A 14,834-nucleotide genomic window follows, 5' to 3' on the forward strand; every position below is an offset into this window, starting at 1 on the left:
TATTCTACTGCCAAACAAGAAAATTAAAACGGAATTATATATTTTGTATTGCTGTGTTCTAGTTGAAATGGTGAGCGAGATAGTATAATTACAGAACACAACGACACAATATTAACAAGGACAAGGATGAAAGATGTATTTTTTATATCAATAGCGTTTCTGTAATAGGTATTGTGAATGTATAAGGTTGTTTTTTTATGTAAGAGGAGGGAAACGAGCAGGAGGCTCACCTGATGGGAAGTAACTACCACCGCCCATGGACATCATTATTTACTTAAATATTCATAATATTATTTCATACTTTTTCTATGATCTTATGTAACTTTAAAGTTTTTATAGTAATTCATATTTTTCCTATGTAAAAGCGACTTCCAATAACTTATTGAAAGTTGTTTGAAACTTTTCTTTTTTCTTTTAATTAATTTTGTTATCAACATTTGAACTTTAAGGTAGGTAACCTTTTAACAACATTTTAACTGTACTGTAATGTAGCAGCCTGTAAATTTCCCACTGTTTACTCACATACTCGTATACAGTATTCATATGAATACTGTATACGAGTACGTATATATATATTATGATATGTATTTCTTGGTCTAAGTTTGTTACGTTATAGCTTCTTATAATTTAATATACGTAGAACCGCTCGCTTTCTCAGAAAACGTAACATGTGAGAAACTTGAATGCTCCCCATATGTAGGGAGAATATATCATGCAATCTACTAAAACTAATCAGAAATTTAATAGTAGTCTAACAGGAGCGAGCTACGTATTCACTCTTTACTAGCGCGTATAATATATATTTCAGAAAATATTTTTTATTAAACAATTAACACTCCACACACCAAATCTGATAACGAAAACCCAATTAATTTATAAAACTTTTGAAGTCAGTTTAATTTTTTTTTAATAACTTTTAATTTTTCTGTTTCTAATATAGGTTTTAGAACTAAGCTAGTATTTATGTCGAATGTGGTTGCGGTATTGTTAGGTATAGTAATTTAAGTTTAGTTAAAATTATTGTTTTAGACAATAGAGTGAAAACAAAAACGACAACTATGCCGAATTGCCGTCTAAATAACTATATTTAGAAATAAGAATAAATTAATTAAATACAAACATATGTTACAATACAGGGAAAAAAAACGTGTAGCAGCAGCTTGTGTCAGTGTACCACGGCTGGGCTTATGTCACCTCTCTTTTTGAAGATAAGCTTATTTCACCACGCTGCTCTAATGCACTTTGGTAAATACACATGATAATGTTTTCACTCACCGCTGAGCACGACATGAATTATAAGCACATAATAAGGATATGAAAACTCAGTGGTTTGCCCGAATTAGAACGCAATCATAGGTTAAAATGGACTAATATTGGGTTGAGATAGCACTTAACTTAATTTACAAACATTTATCTTTAAATATTTTACAGTAATAACGGTGCAAGCTAAGTTCTCTATTTCCTTGTTTAGAGTTTCGAACTTACGCGTGCCATACATGTCTTGTGCTCGATGGGTCGAAAATATTCCTCATAAATGACTTATTCTCAGTTCGTGGAAACATTTTCGAGCCAGTAGAAGGATCGTACCATTTATTTTGTCACATTATATTTATGATACTTTTACTATTTTACCCATTTGATATCCATTAATTTTTAGAATTGTATATTCTAATAATATGTACTGCATTTAAATTGTTTTTTAAGCGGAAGAATAAAAGCAATGTGCAATTGTAGGATTTACCATTATTTTCAAATTGACTTCACCTCCCCATTTTAACATAAGGTTTAAGTTAGTTGGGATGACAAGGGGCCAAGGATCAGATCAAACTTGCAACTTTCAGTAAATCCACATAATTGACCTGCATGTATAAATAAATAACGCACATAAACATTTTTCTAAAGCTATGTAATTTGGAGAGCATTTAAAAAAGTTGTTTGTGATTTTTTTTTATAATAAGTTTAAATTACATTTTTTACTATAAGAGACAGATTTAATAAAAAATATACCAGACTGACAATGTTATTTACCTCTTTACTGTATAAAAATGTTTTAAAAATGTTACGTCTTTTATAAAACATGCGACCGGTGTATGGCGCATAGCTTTTATATGTGCGGTTTATGCATACGGATAGTAGCATGCATTTTGGCTTCATAGCCGTATAAAATATTACTCTGTATTTAGCTTATTATATTTGGCTTAAAATTGAGCCTATCTGATTTTTATTATATATGATAACAGAACAGAATCTTTGCATCAAAATGATTTGAGCGTATTATTTATCCATGAGTTTCATTGTGTGTGTTTTAGTTTAATAACGAAATAAATTAACAATATATAGGAATATATATGAAAATTATTTCTTTTATGTTAAATTTATACAAATACTAAGGAGAATTATTGTGTGTTTTTTGATATGTTATACACTTCATATATTTTATACTAATTAAAGAATTGAATGTTTCTATGAAGAAATTTTTAGCAGTGTTAATCTCCCAATTTTTCGGAAAGCAGGTATACTCTTGATCTTGCTCTTGATCTCTCTCTATCCTATCGGACAATGAGGGTGAAGGAATAGAGAGCGAACCAGCGCTTATGCATGCACAAGTGAATTATATTGTATCCTGCACAGTTGGTTCTTCTTATTTGAGAATGGCATCCGTGACTGAAATAAATTTAGATAGATATAAAATTTTATCAACTAAAATACAACAAATATATTTATTAATTTTAAAGAAATGGTTCAAAAGTTTTGTCATGAATGCAAATATCTTAAATCTTACATAACCCGAATCAAAAAAACATTAATTCTGAATACTTTGAACGTGATCCGTAAAAAGTATTAAGGTTTAATACTCTAGTGAAGCTGAGACTAGGAAATTTGCATGGCAATTAGAATGAGGCTGGGGTCGCATTACCATTTCAATCGTGGCGAATGAGCGACTTGCACTCAAGCGGCGACTGAGTGAACAGCACCTCTTTTCAGTGTAATACTACTGGGTAATTTTAGACTTTTCTCTTTGTTTAGAAAAAAGGATACGAAGTTACTCTAAGTTTCAACTCCAAAGCTGTTGACACATTTTACAACTTACATTATGAAGGAAATAAGTAACCTTCCATTATCTATTTTGCTGTAAAAAAATAACTCTTTTGTATTATAATAATATAAAATTTACTGGGATAGAACGATCATCACCGACCAAACCATACATTATAATAGACGGGTTATAACAGTGGTAGACAAAAACAACAAAATAGTTTTTATAATCGATATTGCGGTATGTAACACACGCACACACTCTATCTACTCAGTACACAAAATGAAAAAGTAATCGAATACATAGAATTGGCTACTGAAATTAAAAAACAATAGTTAATAAACACAGTGAAAATCCTTCTCTCCATTACAGGCGTTATCCCAAAAACACAAGACTAATCTCAATATTCTCCAAATGTCTAAGTCCACTCCCGCACTTTTACATAAATCAGTCATACTAAACACCACACGTCTTACTCGAAAGTTCCTCACATCACCATCATCACCATTGTCAATTTTATATTTAACAAGCCAATCACGCTTGGTCATGGTCCGCGTGATAATTAAGTTACCCCTGTTAAAAGGGAGATATAAAAAAAATAAAATAACCTGGGACATTATTCACACACGGCCATCTGATCCCAAACTAAGCAAAGCTTGTACTATAGAAACCAGACAACTGATATACTACTACTTTTCTTTTGTAATTACGTACTTATATAGACAATTACACCCAGACTATGGACAAACAGACATGTTCATGCACACAAATTTCTGTCCTGGGTGGAAATCGAACCCACAACCTTCGGCGTGAAAGGCAAGTATCTACCAACCATGCCAACTGCCCCGTCAAAACTAAGACTGATAAAAATTCTGCATTATTAAAAATGTTCTTTTTAAGTTTTATTTTAGTGTTCACGCATATTGAAAAGTTTTTAACTGAAACGAAACAAACGTCTACATCCATAACTATACATTTTTATTGTCATTGCTTGGTTACTGGTTCCATATTGAGTGGGGCACTAAAACAATTTTTTTTGTACTTAATTAGTGTAGAAATGTTTAGGTACAACACGTAAATGTTGTTTATATTATAATAATTCAGATAGAGATAACAAGTCAGGTTGGCCGAGTGGTCTAAGGCGCCAGATTTAAGCTCTGGTTCCCGAGAGGGAGCGTGGGTTCGAACCCCACACCTGACAAAACTATGCATAAATAGTTCGTATTATTTTTACATCAATATTTTTTTGGTTTAAACAGATTTTTTTGTCCAAGGAGTTTAGATAGACTTTTCTGTCACGTTTATCTGAACTCTTTCATTGCCATCTACCAGAATCTGTAAAGCATATTTCCATTTTTTTTATGTAGCATGCGAAAACTAATTTAAATTGTACCGTGTTTTTCAAATATTATTTATGATAAAATAAAAAAAAAACTATGCTAATCAACATTTAAAATGTTCGTGTAACGATATTTAGCTTTACATTCACTTCATTTTATTTCGCTATTTACAAAACTATATTAACTTCAATTCCGACCACATTTGCCGATATAGAAAATTATTGCAATTGACACGTAATGATTCATACGAATGCTCGCAAACGAGCCTTAATTATATTTCAAGAGCACAAAATATAGACTGCTGATTGATTACGCGCTCATTTTCATAGCCAATAAATAGCTGCTGTACGTTATCCAAGCATACTAAATTCAACTTAATAGGAAGAATAAAATAATTCAAAATATTATATTATAAATGAATGTATATACTATATTTATATACATTAATTAATTAATTTATAAACATTTTTTTTGTTATCGGAATGGTTGTTCTTTATTTGGAAGGTTTATTCTTTGTTAAATTCTCTTACAACCTCTCTCCTGGTCTTTGACTCTTGCATGCGACTTTTATTGTATTGCCTTACTTTATTTTACAGGAAAGAAATTTCAAATAAGCATTGACATAGACCGCAAAAATACAATTCTCATTCCGTTTTATAATTTGTTTTTTCTCTTATTCATTATTGTTTTAAGTGTAAAGTTTAAGTTTAAAGTCAATCGGTTGAATGATGCGTAAACGGTTACTTTTTTTAGCATTAATTTTTATATATCATTCTATATTACACAAGATTATATTATACAGATTAAACAGAAATTAGAGTAATCCAAGCCGGTACGTGACATCGGGTCTTTAATAATATTTGAGAACGTAGGAATCCGAGCCATTCTGGGAACACGTCGCTAAGTCATAAAGCCTTCTGCAACTTCGATCCAACTTAAAAATTGTTCCCTAAAGTATTCTACTTCTTCGGATTACAGTACGTGGCTATTATTTTTATATATTTTACCAGGCAAACATGATGCTTCCTTCTCGTAAATGTTGGAATTTAAGAATATATGCTTATAGAAAATTGTTTTAACTCAAATTTATTGGTTCAACAACTATTTAAATTTATGTGTACCGATGACATATTTCAAATTATATTAAATTATATTTAAAAACACCATAATAATTATTTAATCGATAAATTTAAATGATCTTAAAAAGTAATTGCATTTTTAAATTGATTAGAAATGATAACGGACAACCCATTTAAAAGCGGTGTAATTTTGAAGGAAAATATTTTTCCGACGGAGCTGAAGTGATTTGAACTGAGATTGAATTCAGAGCTTAGTCTACATAAAGATCTTAAGTGATATCTCAGTGGCGGAATACGCAGCTTAGTGGTTTTTCTAATACGACTTTAAGTCTATCTTGGTCTAAGGGAACTTTATATACCCGTTGTGGTTTACTGTGGCTAAACATTGCGTTATTAACTTTGAGATTTGAAATTTCTTAGATCGTCTGTATAAAACTATTCCCATTATATGATTTTTTGTTATTTATACAAATATAAACTAAAATCGGAGAATTTTTTATATGTTGTTTGTGGTTGTTTATTTTTTATATTATTTTATCAATAATATATTCATATGATACTAAAACATGTATTATGTCGATGTAAATGTTTTTATTAACAAGCTCTTATTACCATAAAAAAAATAGAACTCGTCAAGAGAAAATCCAAAGTAAACAGCCTCTCATTTGTCTCGTATATTTCATGTTTGTATAATTTTAATGTAATATACATAAATTGTTTTATAGACCCAAAAAAGCAAAAACAAACAACTACTTTTAAGTCAAATTTGTTCGAGATAAGCTATTATGAACTGAGATGCCTCAATAGCTACGAAATCTGAATCTTAACTAAAGATTGCAAATGACGAGCCGGTTGGCGTGGTTGGTAAGATAGCTGCCTTTCACGCCGAAGGTTGTGGGTTCGATTCCCACCCAGGACAGACATTTGTGTTCATGAACATGTCTGTTTGTCCTGAGTCTGGGTGTAATTATCTATATAAGTATGTACAAATGATGAGTAGTATATCAGTTCTCCGGTTTCCATAGCACAGGCTTTGTACAAGCTTAATTTGGGATCAGATGGCCGTGTGTGAATATTGTCCCAAGATTATTATTATTATTAAATTCAAACCCAGGAATACATCACTGTGATTATCAGCGGTGTGAATTCGATTTTGATATTAAAACACTTACTTTTATGCTTTTAAGAATAAAAAAATTATAGATGTAATAAAAGAGGAAAATAGAGATATGATCAGTCCTAAATTATAAGTTAACGTTTTCTTAAAGTAATTATCACTTCCTTATTCCTTATTATTTCCACTTAACTAACCAACAAATAGCATTTAAATTTCTAATACGTCTTAAGATTAGCAAATACAAGTATATTGTTACCAATAGGATCAAATTGTCAAATTGAAGTAAACATTTCTAAAAGTGTGTAAAGCTAAATTGACATAAAATCATGAAACTTGTAAATATCGCATGTACACCGCCGTCGTAGCCTCAGCTCGGCTTATCGGTTATCCGCTTACAGCCTGAATCCATCTGTAACGGTCTACCCGACTGCAAGTTAATGTTAAAGTATGTTCTTTTACATGATATTTTTTATTTTATTTGATAAGATATTTATTTCATATAATAATTTGAGTTTTATATCGAAAGATTGCACAAAAATATTCATATATATTTCCGATTCATATAATAAACTGTACTGTAACAGCCTGTTTAGTATGTCCCACTGCTGGGCTAAGGCCTCCTCTCCCTTTTGAGGAGAAGGTTTGGAGCTTATTCTACCACGCTGCTCCAATGCGGGTTGGTAGAATACACATGTGACAGAATTTCAATGAAATTAGACACATGCAGGTTTCCTCACGATGTTTTCCTTCACCGTCAAGCACGAGATGAATTATAAACACAAATTAAGCTCATGAAAATTCAGTGGTGCTTGCCCGGGTTTGAACCCACGGTCATCGGTTAAGATTCACGCGTTCTAACCACTAGGCCATCTCGACTTTATAATAAGTATATACAATATTAGCGAAAGAAATAAAAAAAATATCTTATCAATTGCCTGTTTATTTGTGTATGCATATATAAAATATATGTACACAATAATAATAAAAAAGTTATATTTATAATGCAGTCACTCGTTGATTGTATATTTCTATTCAAAAACAAAAGGTGGTTACTAAATGTTTTAATCGAATGGATCTAACTACAACCTATGTTAATAGTACATAGAGCTAGATATATGCAGTTCTGGCATTGCTCTAGTGCTATCAGCCTTGAAAACTAAATGGTTGTCTCTCGTGTCTGTAATTGCTAGCTGGATCCTATTATTTGCTAGAACAGAAGCAAACGTCGTCGTAGGTAAAATATACCAGTAGGTAGATAGCATGTTACCTTTCCGGTTTTTAAGTTTTTTTTTTATCTTACCCTCAAATAAAACAAGGTCCTAACCTAATTTCTTTATGGACATCATACATTGTTTATTAATTTTTCTACTATTACTCGATTCACTCGTGTAATTTTGTTGATTTATTCTATGTAATTTGACTTTTGACATTACCTTGATTGCATTATAATCTTAATTATGTCATTAACACTTTACTTAACTTTGAATAATCATTTTTAAAAAGCTTGAATTAAAACTACTCGTATTGTAGAATATTGGTTTCCTCAGGTTGTTTTAGTTCACCGACAAACATAAAATGAATCAATGACACAAATGAGACACGTAGAAACTCTGTGGTGCTTGCCCAGAATTAAACTGTAATCTTCGGCTAAGAGCTACGTGTTCAATCCGCTAGGTCATTTTTCTTTCATAAATTATACGTATGCTCATAAAACTAAAATATTACTTAACCGCCTATAGAGAGAGGCGTTTGTAATAAAGATCAAAATTATCGTTGAGTATTCAAAATATTGTGTTGAATGGAAAAGTTAAAAAAATATATAATAATAAATAAACAACGAAATATACAATTGCATTGTGGAAAAACTATATATATATATACTACTTTTATTAAAGTATTCTGTTACTATCCCTCCAAGTTCAAAATTAAAACATTGTTCTTTACGAGTTACTCTCGGGGTTAGTTTCGCGTGGACTTCGGACATCGAGATACAGATATTTATCTATCCCTTAGGCACCTTCCATTCACCGAGACAAGAGTATCCTTTATACATTGACTACGGGTATATTACTTAGTTCGGTTTTATCTATCTCATATATTTTTATAGTTATTGGATAAAAAGATTAATAAAAGATAACATATAGAATCATTAAGCGTATCAATCAAACATTACAGTTTGAATTACGATTTTTTTTAAATTATTTTCCTATTTACGAACAACATATTTCTCTGTTCATTTTGAACTACAATAGTGGCTCGGCTATTTACTATTTATTTTTAAATTAATTCGATCATCACGATAAAGCTACAATTATTCCAATATGTTTTTATTTATTTATTACCTAATATGTAATTACTTGTGTCTATAGGCGCTGTCGCTGTAAAAAGTTTATATTCTCAATGTAAAATTCACTATGATATAAAAAATATTACCTCCTGTGAAAAAATGAAATCTGCAAGGACCGGTAAATGAAATTAAATAAATCCTTTTCTAACACTACACATAGTACTAATAAATACATACAGTAACAATGTAAAATGCTTGTATTTTATATAAATTTCAATACTAGCATTTGAAAATATATTACATACTTATGCGTATTTCATTCAAATCGATTTAGTATCATACAGTGAACCAATTTGTAACACTTAATATTCATAACAGGGACGCGCTGACAAGATCGTCACAGTTCAGACCTTATTCTAATTAATATAAAGTACCTCGTGTTCTTATTACACCATTGAGTAAATCAACTAATTTTAACATTACTAATTAATTGCCCTCTAATGTATCTTATTTAACAAACAGATTATATTTTGCTTTTTGTTATTTTCAAACTTGTCAAGTGGATCATTATTGCAAAGTATTTTTCTAACATTAATCATGCTTTGTGATCTACAGACTGATTGAGATTTAATTTTATCAAAATCAATTTTAATTAAGTAATCTTAGAATTGGGAGCTAGGATGGCTCAATGGCTAGATAAGTGAATCTTAACTAAAGATTGCGGGATCGAGCAAGCACCACTGAATTTTCATGTGGTCTGAAATAATCGTGAGGAAACCTGCACGTGTTAGACAAAAATCTGCCATCCTATGTTAATCAACCCCATTGTAGCGGCGTGGTGGAATAAGCTTTAAACTTTCTCCTCAAAAGGTAAGGAGGCCTTAGTCCAGCTGTAGGGTATTTATGGGCTGTTATTTTACGTTACTCTCTTAGTAACTACTCTCTAAATAAATAATCAATCACTCAATATGTGATTATATATTTTTGTAATTTATACTCTATAGTAATATTATGAATATTGCAATGACTACTGAGTCATTGCAATATTCAACACATACTGTGTGTATTTATAACCTCGTGATGACGAAAGCTCATGACCATAGGTAATTGAATTTGATATTTAGGTATTACAAACAAAATGAGAACGGAGTAATTAGTAAAAGTATACTTATTATGTAAATAAATCAAAAGTATGAATGTTAAAATCCTTTAAGTTTTGCTAATTTATAAGACGAATTATTTATATTTCCTTTTTTTGTTACTATAAGTTATTTCAATTTTTTAATTCTATTTTATAGTTTGCTAATAACTAATATTTTGTTACATAAACCTTTGACGCTTACCTAACGCTACTACAATACAATATACGAAACAGTTTATTTTTAATTAGATTTTATTTAAATATATATGTGTTCTACCTATCTCTACTAATAATATGTATATTCAAAGAAAAACAGGGTTTGATACAAATTTCGAAAATATCTAAGAAATATGCTTCGATATAATTTTACTTATTTTCATAAATCGTTTCGCATCTGGGCGAGCATTACAGGCATTCCTGTGATGCGATCCGAGTATTTATGGTAGTAAAGATATTTAGATAAATAAGGTTGTGATAGAAAACATTCCACGGAAAACATTGTCTACAGGAATGTTTATATAACATTTATACGATTTCTTGATGATCATTATTTTTCTTTGTATTTATTAAAGTTTTAGTATTTAATCTTATATAATATATATAGTAAAAAAACCAATGAAAATTTCAACTATTCCTTTTTTATTTGAATTAAGAAAATACGTTCGAAAAAATTAAATTAAGGAAATGTTGGGAAATTTCATTATCCTTTGTATATTAATTAATGGTACTTTATTTATGTTTAATTAATTTTCAGCCTAAATTAATACGTAATTGAAATCGTATAATTATTAAGTCAATTAATAGGGGTATTGCCTTAAATATTAATTTCTAAATTGGGAACGCTTCAAAGCGGCAGCCTTCAACGGGCCTTTGGTTGCAAGACTGATGGCGTAAATTGCTAGTGCTCAGAAATGTTGAATATTGTCTAGCATAGTTCGAAACTCCTAAATGTAGTTCAAATTATATTAGAACTGGGAAAACGTTAATTTATTTCAAATTTATTATATAGCAATAAAAGATCTTATCAAGACTTTATCTCAAGAACTATCTGCTCTCCGCTACCCACTAGGCTTAAATGAAATTATAACAATATTTTCTTTTTAATTTAAAAGAAATCAAAAAGTATTCTTTGTTTTTTTAACCACACAATCAAATTCTATAATATCAAATTTTATTAGAATCGTTCGAGCGCAGTACGCCATTTGGAAACAATGAACTGGCGAATCTTACGACTCACATTATTGGATTATTGAAGTGAGTAAGTCAAAATGTGTGATTAGAAATAAATTTATAAGAAAAAAACCAATATGTGTTTTTCATGTCTTAATATATAATTTTAAATTTAAAAAAGTTTATTACGTTAGTGAGTATTTATTGTGCGCTTAAATAATATGCTCGTGTTAACGATAAAAAAATAAACAAAAACTTGTTGTTGGAGGTAATTGTGATACTTTAAATAAAACACAAAATGTTCCGGTCGTTTTGTATCAATTTGCATTTTAGAATATAATATGCATGGTATAAATTTCTTTAAGATTTTCATGTAAAGTACACTAAGCTTCAATTTCAAACCTAAATTAAGAACAAGCTGTAACTAACCGTATAAAGCCAGACAACAATATAGTTCTCAGAGCGTGGCAATCTACTTATCCAAGGCACCGGCACAGGCTATTTGCAGCGCGTGCTCTGTAAACAAGTCGAAATTGATTTTGAAGCTTACCAAAGTCACGACCGCGACGCTATTCCTTACGATGTAATTAAATACGCGTTATATACGCAGAGATATATCCCAAACAATGGAAATGTTAGCAATAAATTATTATTTTGTATGAATTATTTTTCGTTGATAATAGAATCACTAAATTCACCCCGCGATGTCTTAAATTTTACGAGCCAGATGACGCCCAGATACGCTTTTATATGCGACCTGATTCACGGGGACTACTTTTAAAGAATGAGTTTTCCAACTGTTCGTGGATGGAAGTTCGATAGTACAAGAAATATCGAAAAATGCTCTGGTAAGATTTTTATGAAAATCCGTTTTTTTAAACGAAGTTTTTACTTGATTACCTTAATTTTAAAATAAGATAATAAATAAGGGTTCAACTTTTCGTTTCTACTAAAATTTACTTGTATAATAGAGAAAACATACCATTGTACTGTAATTTACTAATGCTTGTTTATAAACGTGGAGTTATGTTTCTTTAAATATTTGTCCATCAATCGTGCACGAAGGTTGTTTCCCAAAGTCACGGTAGCATGCACAAACGATCCCGTGGTGCTCCTCGTTAAGATGGAAATGGTACCGCTGGTTTTTTAGTGTGTATCCCAATGTTCGTTGCGCACTTGGTGCCTAAGACACCAGAGAGCCCCAGAGAGGGGTACCCCCACTGTCCCCGTGGGGGAAACACGTAAAAAAAAGATTGGGTACCTATAGTATTTTGCACGCATATCAATAATATCGTAGAATCCGATCATAATATTCTCATTTGTATATGTTTTAATTCATAGATATTAATTTACTTAATATAATATATATTCTCTTTTGTACAAAAAATATATTTAAAATAAATTCGTAAAAACGTACGTAGGTACTTGAGACATCTTTGATTGAGTCAGCTAAGTTTTGTTTGTCAAAACAGAATTCATTACGCGGCGAAAAAAGCTACTACGTGACTGACATGACAATCTAAGGAAGAATTTGTTTCCTTATTGTAAGCTCCTTACCGAAGATCTTTTTTACATTTCATTCGGCACGAATGTTTAATCGTAACCGACGACTTTTCCAAAAAATGTGTTATAAAATTATCGAGAAGTTTTTTGGTTAACCAACATTTATGTATTTTATTATTTTTAAAAGTATTTTTCACAATACAAAATATAGATCCTGTAATAATTTCTAAAGAAAATTAATATAAGTTATGAACATTTAAGATCTTTTAATTTAATAAAACAAAAATAATACTTTAAATGACATATATAGAAAATCTTTAAGCTAACTAATACTATCGAATTACAAGCTGTCAAACCTTCTAAATATATCTAAAATATAAATTGTTAATGCCAACATTTGCATAACTTTAATAGTATTATTTAGTAAGTAAAATGTTTGTAATATGTCATAACATAATTATGTTTTTATTTCAGAAAGCAATGCATCATTAAATAATATAATTCCTTCTTCATTATCTTATTATAACATACCTACTACGAAAACTAACGTCGTCTTTTAACTTTTGAACTGCAATTACTTTTACTGAAATAAAGAAAAATTGCTTAAATTCTCCCCGCGTCGCTAAAGACGCTTTATTGAGGTCCCAGTTTTAATTCAGAAACTTATTGTGGGCTTAATAGCCCGAAAAGCCCAGTGTTCCTTAAGTATAAGACGCATAAGAATTCGTTTGAAGAGCACTCGTGCATAGAACTTAACGAACACGCTATACAAGTTTCAGAGAATTACCGTCTTTCTATCCAAATCCTCTTTAGTACGAAAAACTTCAAAAGAAAGATTTCACTGAGGTCATGACTTTTATTGGATTACATTTATGGAACTTAAATAACGTATACAATTTATTAAAAGGAAAATCATTTACTGAAAATAAATTACAAAACTGCTGGTATAAACGAATCGTTCAGTTAACAATTATTTTTATTTAATTGAACCCCATCAGATTTCACTCATTATTTGAACGAATTAATTGCAATTTCCCATGAAAGTTTTATTGTTAGACTAGCTGAACCCGCGGCTTCGTTATTGTGGCATTCAGTTTGGGACAAAAACTCATCAAAATTTTAAAGTTAAGCCTAAAATAGTGGGCAACAAAAATGTACGTGATCCTTAAGTGGTTATTACTTTCGATAGACCCAACTGATTTCGATGACTTTAAGACTAAACGGTATATTGATATACTTCTTAAAATAAATAAGTTATTTGCAATTATAATTTTCACCCTGTTTGAAGTTTGAATTATCCCGGAAACACAGACCGACAAATAAAAAAAAATAGTTACGCGCAAATAGCCACATTAAAAAAGAGGAACTTATTTCGAAATCGCAGACAGAAACTTCACTCCACTTAAAAATGCTTTTTGTAACCAAAAAATAAATAAAAATCAAATAAAGGAATTTGATTATATGTATACATTGTATAGTTCTCAATGTATAATAATACTTTAAGAACTGCAGAATATGAATTTTAAACCCATTATACTCAGAAGAACTACCGTACTAACCTACTTACCTAAAAAGATCGGATAATGTATTGAGTACAATATTTATACTGTCACATTGGTCTAGTGGCTATAGTGGCTAGGCGTGGGGCCGCAGACCTGGAGATCCTGGGTTCAAATCCCAGGTCGGGCCAATAAAAAGTTACTGGGTCAAAATTCTCAATAACAGCCCGGAGTTTGGAAGTTGGTAGTGTGTGCACTCTCGTGCCTGGGAAAGCACATAAAGCCGTTGATCTAGCGCCTGAACTCTTTCTAGTCATGTTGGATTGCCATTCCATCGGATTATGAGTATTAGGGAAAAGAGAGTGCACCTGTGTTTGCGAACACACTCGTGCACTACAATATGTCCTGCGCAGTTGACTCTCTCGAAATCGAAATTAAAAAACAAAAATAACGACTCGATTTACTTAAATTTATAATTTTTATGAGTATAAATATAAAAAAATGAATGCAAAAGACATACAAAAATACCTATTATAATAAGCGTTCACTAGTTCATTTCACACAACAAATTTTTATACATAAAAACAAGAGATATTTAACAAGTATAGTAAGAAAAATTCAAATTGAATATTGTTTCTTGATAGTAGGCATTTAAGTAAGG

At 30.5% G+C, this 14,834-nt stretch overlaps 2 protein-coding genes and 1 non-coding gene across 3 annotated transcripts in view; 1 reads left to right on the forward strand and 2 right to left on the reverse strand.

Annotated features, from left to right (window-relative positions):
* The window catches only part of LOC126773578 (DNA-directed RNA polymerase II subunit Rpb4), a 226,130-nt gene that overhangs the window by 105,819 nt on the left and 105,477 nt on the right, over positions 1–14,834 (reverse strand). The gene's annotated exons all lie outside the window — the stretch shown is intronic.
* The window catches only part of LOC126773935 (uncharacterized), a 28,567-nt gene continuing 15,518 nt past the window's right edge, over positions 1,786–14,834 (reverse strand). The window contains exon 2 of the mRNA XM_050495197.1: positions 1,786–1,859. Coding sequence (XP_050351154.1) covers positions 1,786–1,859 — 74 coding nt within the window. The remainder of the gene's footprint in view (positions 1,860–14,834) is intronic.
* Positions 4,155–4,238, forward strand: Trnal-uaa (transfer RNA leucine (anticodon UAA)). The gene has a single exon. It is a non-coding gene; the product is annotated as a tRNA-Leu (tRNA).

This window comes from Nymphalis io, chromosome 15 (genome assembly GCF_905147045.1).
Source record: "Nymphalis io chromosome 15, ilAglIoxx1.1, whole genome shotgun sequence".
NCBI lineage: Eukaryota > Metazoa > Arthropoda > Insecta > Lepidoptera > Nymphalidae > Nymphalis > Nymphalis io.